An 8,886-nucleotide genomic window follows, 5' to 3' on the forward strand; every position below is an offset into this window, starting at 1 on the left:
TTTATATAGCAGCCATCGAGGGACACGTCCCCGTGGACATTGTGCGCACTTTCCGTGCATTTCTTGAATTCTGTTACATGGTACGACGGAATACCATTACGGAGCGCACGCTAGAGCAAGTTCGAGACGCCGTTTCCAGCTTCCATAAGTATCGTGACATTTTTCTGACGAGCGGCACCATACCCACATTCTCGCTACCACGACAACACGCTGTCGCTCATTACGTGGAACTCATCCAGCTCTTTGGCGCTCCAAATGGACTGTGCTCGTCTATTACAGAGAATAAGCATATCAAGGCTGTTAAAGGTCCATGGCGACGATCAAACAAATTCAACGCGCTTGGTCAAATGCTCGTCACCAATCAACGACTCGATAAACTGGCTGCCGCACGAGTCGATTTTACCAGCCGTGGGATGTTGAATGGGACTTGCCTTTCAGCAGCCCTCGAAGCCCTTCAAGTTTGTAAGTTCAGAGCATATCTTCAGCTGCTTGAAAGCTAATGTTGAATCCCGCAAGTGCAACAAGATGAACCGAGGGACCCCGCACTTCCTGCCACCGAAGATGCAGTTGACGACTCTCACGACGGAAACCTCGGCGTGTCTGTTCCCGAAGATGGCATTGACGGAGTAGACCATGGCCCGACAATTCTGCAAGCACATACACGATTGGCGCAAACAATTCGCAAGTATATTCGTTGTCTTTGAATCCAGACGTCTGATTTGATTTCGCACAGAGACAAAACGTGCACGTATGTATTGGCTCTCGCTGAAGAGCTGAATATTCCCCGTCTGCCTGAGATGATCCGCCGCTTTCTCTTCCAGCAGACACGCCCGGATGACCCGCGAGATGCATCCGAAATTCCCGTCGCAGGATGCCCTCGATATGAGGGCAAAATATCAGTTTTCAACTCTGCATGCTCACGGTTCTATGCCCCGAGCGACTTAAGTGGGATCGGTGGCATGCGGATTGAGCATATTCGTGCTTGCCCCATGTGGCGGAACGAGGCCCCTCGTTATGACTGCGTTTTCGTTAACGTTGGGTCGGAAGATGTGGGCATTCGAGGACTTGAAGTTGCGAGGATTTGTGCCTTCTTCTCGTTCAATTACGGAGGAACGACATACCCGTGCGCCGTTTTGCGCTGGTTCGATATCATTGGAGACTCGCCCGACGAAGATACGGGCATGTGGATGGTGCGTCCAGCCTGCGGTGCTAACAATGCAGCTATCTACAATATCATACACGTGGATACAATCTACCGTGCAGCTCACCTTATTCCTGTCTACGGCAGACGTTTTCTTCGCCGCGATATTACCCTACACAATTCATACGACACATTTCGGACTTTCTACGTGAATAAATATGCTGATCATCACTCTTTTGAGCTCGCATCATAGTCATTTTCGTCGGTTTTACACATTGTATCTAATTAACTACGTTTTCAAGCCTTGATTGTTTTTTTCCTCTTGTGTGACTTGAACGGCTTGAACCAAGTAAGTCTTTGGTCGCCTTGTCACACCTTTGTGCACATTTGCAAAGTTGCGTGAAAACTCAAGCGCAAAAAAGCCGCTGAAAGTCAAAAAAGGGATCCTGGGTTTTGCTGATGTGTTGACCTAGCCATGTAACACGCACTCAATCAAACTACAGTACACTTTTTCATAATGCATGGCCCCATAATGCATAATTTTGATAATGCATCATCTTCGGGTGGGTCCCGTTGTGGGACGCGGGAAATATGCATGTGAAACGCATAACGCATAACGCATAAGCCTCCGGGCTGATTTATGCATTATGAGGCCATGTTCGGTACCTATACTAATGTCTAAAGTGCATAGCGGTGTCGAAATTTGTTTTTGTTCTCCTCTCGCATGTCCGAAAAGACCCGCAAACCGCGGGAGAAGCCAGCTCCCTACAAGCAGCGCTCGCAGACAGTCACAAAGAATAAAGATACACCCACTACCTCAGCCAAACCTCATAAGGTCACGACTCGAAAAAATCTCACCTTAAATGACTGGCTCGCTGTCTTCGCATACATTGATACCCATCCTCATCAGTCACAAGCCGAAATAGTTTTACACTTCGAAAAAGAACTCACAGGGGCTTTGGCCTTTAGTCAATCAGCTTTATCTCGCGCCCTTAAACGACGGCCAGAGTTAGAAGCGCGAGTCAACTCTAATCCGAACGCTTTACATCAGTAAATTACCAGGCTCTGTACAGATCTGTACAGATCTGGACAGCGCGCCATACGTACAGCTTGGTCCCTACTAGCTAGTTTGCCACAGTAGAACTTTTGCTGTAGATCTCTGCACAGACACCCACAGACCCGCCCAGTAAGGACCAAAATAATTCTCTGTCCGTCTGTACAGATCTGTCCAGGATGTTTGCACAGATACTCACAAACCACTCAGAAGGGTGTTAAATATCATCATTAGTCTCTGTAGAGATCTGTCCATGTGTGCACAGACACTCACAAACCACTCAGAAGGTGGCTTACTTGGCTCGGGAACAGTAGCAAACAAATGACGATATATTCGATCAGCGTGAAACAATACTAGCGGACGACAAGTGACAAGAGAAAAACGTATGCGAGGATATGATGTGATGATTAATACTACGAAAAATGCCGCCAGGGGGCTCAATCAAGCTGGACGCGCAGGTGACGATGTTTCGACGTGTCAACGCCGTCGAGTTTGGATGCCTCCGCCCTGGATGAATTCGTTAGGGCTGAATGTGATGTTAAAAGACTACTTACCATCCAATCTTGGCCCATTCACGAAGCTGCTGCACCAGCTTCGGACCGTGATATGGATCACTCATGACATCATTGAGTAGCCCAAGCAACCAAAGATAAACGGACTCGTACTCCTTGGCAGCGAACTTTGAATAAAACTTGCCGTTACCATTTTTCTCGAGGCCCTGGAAGACGCAATCAAACTGAAATAATGTGTCAGAACAATGACACGTCAATATCGAGGACGTACCGCAGTGCAAACGAGAGCTAAGCATGTTAATGGTACCTCCTTCCGAAAAATGGCTGGTCGCCTACGAGCAATGCGATAAGATCCTGTGTAGAAGAATAAGATGATGGCCTCCAGAAGCGCAGGGTGCGCAAAATTTTTAGTCTTCCCGAACTCGTCTAGTCCATGGCGCATAAATTTACCATCGTCGAGTAATTCTACAGCTGCGGCTTGAACCCAAGCTGCACGCACTTGAACGGGAATGTCGTCTGGCGGGGAAAGGCCATATGCGGAAGGTGTGATGGAGATGGCAATTTTCTTTAGATCGGAGCGCCAGGTTGCTAAGTCGTCATACAGCTAGAAAAAAAATAAGACACTAGGCGCACCACAAAATAGACATACGCACCAGCCTCGCCATGTCAGGCTTATGAGTGGGCCACACACCTGGTAGACACCTCGAGTCAGCAGAATGTCTCGAGGGAAATAGTAGCTTACCGGCATCAACTTGTTGACCATTTTTAAGCCATTGGACGAGAGAGGCCTGAGAGCGACTCTGTGATCGCGACCGGGAGATCATCAACAAGGCTCGGAAAAGGGTTCTCCAGTGCCTGCTGGGCACGACACTCCACCTTTGCGTCCTCGAGAAAGGCCTTCCAGCGTGGACTGTACCAACCCAGTTGGGTGGCCTTGGGCCCTTCATCGTCGGATTCGGATCCAACGACCGCCTTCTGTTTCTGTTTCGATTTCCGTTTCCGTTTCCGTTTCACCTTCGAATTGGAGGTATCTATCTCGGCAGCACGAAGAAGCTCCAGCAGAGCAGGATCAGGAAGTCGGGGATGGCCGTTTCTCTCATGGTGAAGCTTCAAGACGTCATTGGGCTGGAACGGAAAATTAGCGTACTCCAACAAATAAGCGGGCTTGTACCTCTTGATCCATCGTTGAACTATCATCGCCCGAATCACTACCGACCGCCAAAGTCTTCTCAGCAACCTGGTCACTTTCGTCGCGAGAATACTGGAATTCAAAGTCTGTTGGAAGAGCAGTTGCCACCCGAGGTTGGGGTGGTAGCTCTTCCCTCGAGAAACCTGCGACTTTTTAATTAACTTGAAGGGAAACATGCGAAAACTTACCAGGGTGTGTACTATGATGCCCACGGGCTTCTCCCCAACCCATTTCCTCGTCTCCGCTACCCTCATCCGACCCAGACGAATCATCCTTGGACGTGTTGGATTGTTCGGACTCTGCACCCGACGGTCCAGTCGGCCGGAGGGCAGGATCTAAATTCTGGAAAAAGTTAGCGTCTGATAGCAGCACGGTATTTGAAGTGGTGCTGGAGAGTGCTGGGTCTTTAATGTTAGAAGTAGTGACGGTGCGATGACCTTGGGGGGCGTTGGGGTTAATGACCGGAACGTGACGTTGGGACGTGTCAACACGGGTCTGTTCGACGTTAGAAGTAGGGATGGTGCGATGGCCTTGGGGGGCGTTGGGGTTGGTAATTGGAACGTGACGTTGGGACGTGTCGACACGAGTCTGATGGGTCTGTTCGACGTTAGAAGTAGTGACAGTGCGATGGCCTTGGGGGGCGTTGGGGTTGGTAACCGGAACGTGACATTGGGACGTGTCGACACGAGTCTGGGAATGATTGGGATCAGGCAGGGTGTGTGCGCCCTTGGCTGCAGCCACGAAGGAATTGTTTAGCGCTTGGAGATCCGGTTCCGTGCCGGGAGGGACAATTGGTGGCGAAAATCTGTATCGTCCATGAGCTTCCCGTTGTGCAAAAGTAGGTTGAGAGTTCAATAACTCGAACATTGGGGCAGGAATGACAGGAGCCTGCATAGAAAATTAATGCGTGATCGTTCGCGCATTAAAAACTCACCTTGTTTTTCTTCGAGTGTGATTTGGAAGTCGTGGTGCTCGGTTCTTCTGAAGGGCTATACGGCGGAGGGGGCTGCTGTCTCTTCTGCATGTCTTGTTAGTATTGTTCAATACGAACAAGAGAAAAGATACCTTGGGACGACTCCCACCACCCTTGCGAGGTGGTTTTGGAGCGAGAGGGTTTTCAGGAGCGTCCGGATCAAGGGAGGTGGCACCCTTGGGTTTGCTGGTCCGCGCTGGAGCATGCAAAATAGCGCTCACTTTCTCCAGTTGTGTGCTCCTACCTCCTGTCCCTGCACCTTGACGTCCTGTTCGTCGAAGTTGTTGTGAGTCGTCGACTTCATCGATAATCGACTGAGACTGAGCACGCGCTCTCTTTGCCAGAGCTGCTTTCCCTTCCGGTGCCTTGGGATCAGAGTCCGACGCTTTGCGCTTCGACTTCTTTCTCTTAGGGCTTCCAGGCATGACAAGGGAAGGAGGGAAATGAGCCACCACACCGACAATTTACCAACACTCACCTTTTAAATCTTAGCCGCCATCACACCTTGAAAAGCACTTGAAATTTACGTGTGCCAAATGTAATACAGCGCAGGTTGATGGAGTTTACGGATCTGTTCTTGAGGGCGAGTCAGAATCAGTAGGCTGAGAGAAAACGTGCAGCACCTCCTTTCGTCGGACTTTGAGTACTATGGTATTACATAGCCGATCGCAAGGCATCATGTTGCAGAGTGACTCGAAACTTGAGTGGGAACAATTTAATGTACATGTAAACGTAAGCAGGGCATAACTATGTAAGCGCGAGAAAATTCAGATTGTCGTAAACGTAAATTAAGTAGTTCTGCTTCGCTTGGGCTGGGGTGCAACTTCCATCGTCCAGCCCATCCGACCGTGGATAATGTTACGTTCTGTATTCGGCGGTTCGTTTATATACTTATCCCGATCATCATCACCCTCAAGGTCACTCGCGTGTCTCTTTTTCGGGAGTGCCGCGATGAACTTCTTTGCAAATAGAAGCTCAGGGGAAGGCTCGTCCTTCGGAAGTTCAGCGAGATGCGTTTCCAACAGATCGAGGACCTCCCCGAAAGTAACTGCACTTGATGGCCCTTTGTTCCTGATCAAGTCATACCATTGTGTCGCGAGTGGGATTAGCGTGTCGAAGTAGGGGTGAAATTGTTTCTTGAGTTTGTCTGCGTTGGGGTGGAAAAAAAAACGAAGTCTTCACATCGCTGCCTGCTTTGAACGTGTCGGCGGACCATAGATGCGGCAACCACTCTTGACTCCTATCAGCCGACAGATCGCGTTTAACTCCAAGGGGACCCCTGTATTCAATGCAGATGCACACGAAAACGTAAAAAAGCGATTCGAGATCGTCATGGTAGTGGTGTAGGATAAGGGGGGGGCGGTTTTGTGAGGGAAGACGTGGCAAGCTTCGCCTTCCAGCTGCGAGCAGATGTTGCAACATCGCCAACAGCCTCTGAGAGTTGCCACAGAAGCGAACGTGACATAAAAGGTAATGTGCCCTATCGTTTGCTGTGAGCACATCGAGTCTTATAGAAATAAATTGGTACTGACCGTCCCACCGATAGTGTATTTTCGACCCGCATCAATATGGACAGCGAATTCCCAATCGATCAAGAGTCCATTGGTCCCGTCGCCATCATCCTCAATCATAGCGTTATTAAGGCTGCAGTCACGGTGAAGAACTCCACGATCCTCGACCGCTGTACGTTGAACTGAGAAACATGTCAGTAAACTCGGCAAGACGGACTAGATATAAACGATTACTCACCTATGACAATGTCCCGAAGAGCGCTCACTAACTCTAACTTTGTCCGGAACGCATGCAAAGGTCGAGCGCGAGGCTTCAAAACCAAACGAACGTGCGTACGAGAGGTCCCTTTGATACTTCCCAAAACCTTGTATCGATAATTCATTGTTTCATCAACCTCATTGGGCGCGATCTCAACAAGCCAATATTCCACTAGTTCTGGCACACCACGGACTCCTTGCATCTCCCGCAGCATCCTAACCTCGTTCAACGCCGCATCTTTACCCCCAAGGACCCAATGATCCTTGATGATGTATTCTTCATCGTCCCTCCTCGCTAAATAACAGACGGTGCCGCGCCCAACAAGCCCCTGACTGGAGAATATGACTTCGAGGATATCGTACGTGTGGTCGTTCACTGTGATCCTGCCAATCGGGTCTGAAAAAGATCTGCGAAGAGGATCTTCGGGCATTTCTAGCTGAGGGGGGTCTTGAGAGAGGCTCTCCTCGAAACTCGAGCTCATCTCTACGTCTGAGTCCATCTCCGAGTCAGACTCAGCCTGAGGTTCGTCGATAATCTTCTTGGGTCCAGTGCCTTCTGGACCTTTCGTGGAACTGCGCACTTGAGCTCGTGAGGGTGGTTTGTCCACAGAAGGGCGAAAAATCGGATTTTCGAGCTGAGCAGGGCGAAGCGTCTTCGTGAATATACTGATTGAAGGATCGTACCCGATACAATCAAGATTGCCGAAGACGACACCGGATAAGATGTATAGGAAATGGTTTGGAGCGCTGTCGATATGGATGGGAGGCAGTCACAACACCACCTGCGTGATCAGTACATGTGAACTCGCAATTCACGATATTCGTGGGTAAGGGAGAAGAGCAAAACAAACCGCCTCCAAGGTTGGCGTCTCAAGAGAAGGTAAGCCTTGCTGTCGATCGTCTTTCCAATCGTCCCTGTAGGAGTGTACAGTTGCGACGTCAACTCGCAGACTGCCTTGATGGTGTCCCACCGAGCCTCCACGTCATCCAACAGTGCAAGGTCTGGCTTCCGCGAGACTTCTTTATCCTTTACAGGACGTGTGGAGTTTTGTGAGCTCCAAGTGCGAGTCACTGCTCCGATGTTTTCCTTTATGATCTCCTTTCTCCTCATCTTGGCAACAGCACCACATGCGGTGTTAAAGAACGACGAGAAGATGTCTTCCAAGGTGTGTGGTTTCGAGCTGGTATCTTCAAGTTGACTTGACGGGTCCTCGCCACTGGATTCCTCCGAGTCGCTCGCACTGCTACCCCCCCCCCCCCCCCCCCCCTCTGTCTCTCCCCTCTTCAAGATCGGGTAACTGAATGATGCCGGATTCACGATGGCATTTTGGAAGTGCCCAGTTCCATTTAAAGTTCTCTGTATCATACAAGGGAACCATGGACTGTTCATGAAGGTGAGCGAATTTATTGTGTAGTCTGGTGTCGCGATAACGAATTTTATGTAATGGCACCTGGAGTTCTGTAACATCTGGGACTTTAAAGGTGAATGTCCTGAAAAATCCGTGATAACATATGACTGAGAGCCTTGGGCTGATCTGCATTGGTTGGTTCTTCTTCTTCTACAATTAACTGATTAAGCTCGAGATCGGTGAGTTTGTCCATCGTAGGCACGTCGCTGACACGGGGAGCCGACATCAATGACGCCAACTTTATCCCGAAGTCTACCGTTTGCTGTGTTCTGCAGGGGGCATGACTGAGGCTTGAAGTACAAGTACCAGAAAAAATTGTCGCATTTTGCAATGGAGTCCACAGCTACATGGTGCGTCTTTTAGTCTATGAAAATGGTACTTATTGAGTATGAAAGCGCATGGTACTTCTACTCGGATAACGCACAAAATGAATGTTTGTCCCAAAAAAAAATTTAACCGAAACTCCCTTTCAACATCACATTTGGCCCTAACAAATTCATCCAGGGCGGAGGCATCCAAACTCGACAGCGGTTGACACGTCAAAACATCGTCACCTGTGCGTCCAGCTTGATTGAGCCCCCTGGCGGCATTTTTCATAGTATCAATCATTGCATCATATCCTCGCATACATTTTTCTCTTGTCGCTTGTCGTCCGCTAATATGCATAAATGAGGACAGCATAAAACATATAAACATGAAAGACTCTATGAATCAATTGAGAACTATCGCGCCTTGTCGTCCATGCAAACCTTCCATACCTGAAGCGTTAGAATCAACAACATTGCAGAAGAACACGCACACGCACCACGCGAACTTGATTGACCTTGTCCTCGTGGCGG

At 49.2% G+C, this 8,886-nt stretch overlaps 4 protein-coding genes across 4 annotated transcripts; 2 read left to right on the top strand and 2 right to left on the bottom strand.

Moving 5' to 3' along the window:
- On the top strand, positions 1-1,394 carry DEU56DRAFT_750162 (uncharacterized protein; the record flags this gene model as incomplete). The annotated part of the gene is made up of 2 exons (XM_041349514.1): positions 1-462; positions 736-1,394. Coding segments are annotated over 2 exons (1,121 nt in total), but the record flags the coding sequence as incomplete, so codon positions are not given.
- Positions 1,395-1,865: 471 nt separating this feature from the next.
- Positions 1,866-2,195, top strand: DEU56DRAFT_750157 (uncharacterized protein; the record flags this gene model as incomplete). Its single annotated transcript, XM_041349513.1, has 1 exon — positions 1,866-2,195. The coding sequence occupies one exon, from the start codon at positions 1,866-1,868 to the stop codon at positions 2,193-2,195; it is 330 nt and encodes a 109-aa protein (XP_041200516.1).
- Positions 2,196-2,632: 437 nt separating this feature from the next.
- On the bottom strand, positions 2,633-5,294 carry DEU56DRAFT_762594 (uncharacterized protein; the record flags this gene model as incomplete). The annotated part of the gene is made up of 10 exons (XM_041350732.1): positions 2,633-2,702; positions 2,750-2,931; positions 2,979-3,311; positions 3,361-3,398; positions 3,450-3,507; positions 3,584-3,832; positions 3,855-4,039; positions 4,085-4,784; positions 4,831-4,914; positions 4,962-5,294. 10 exons carry the CDS (start codon positions 5,292-5,294, stop codon positions 2,633-2,635), a joined length of 2,232 nt encoding a protein of 743 aa, XP_041200517.1.
- A 905-nt stretch (positions 5,295-6,199) lies between these two features.
- Positions 6,200-8,028, bottom strand: DEU56DRAFT_920555 (uncharacterized protein; the record flags this gene model as incomplete). The annotated part of the gene is made up of 4 exons (XM_041358488.1): positions 6,200-6,349; positions 6,402-6,562; positions 6,619-7,385; positions 7,436-8,028. The coding sequence occupies 4 exons, from the start codon at positions 8,026-8,028 to the stop codon at positions 6,200-6,202; spliced, it is 1,671 nt and encodes a 556-aa protein (XP_041200518.1).
- Positions 8,029-8,886: the final 858 nt, after the last annotated feature.

The sequence above is a fragment of the Suillus clintonianus genome (assembly GCF_016758775.1).
Source record: "Suillus clintonianus strain FC179 chromosome Unknown DEU56scaffold_271, whole genome shotgun sequence".
NCBI lineage: Eukaryota > Fungi > Basidiomycota > Agaricomycetes > Boletales > Suillaceae > Suillus > Suillus clintonianus.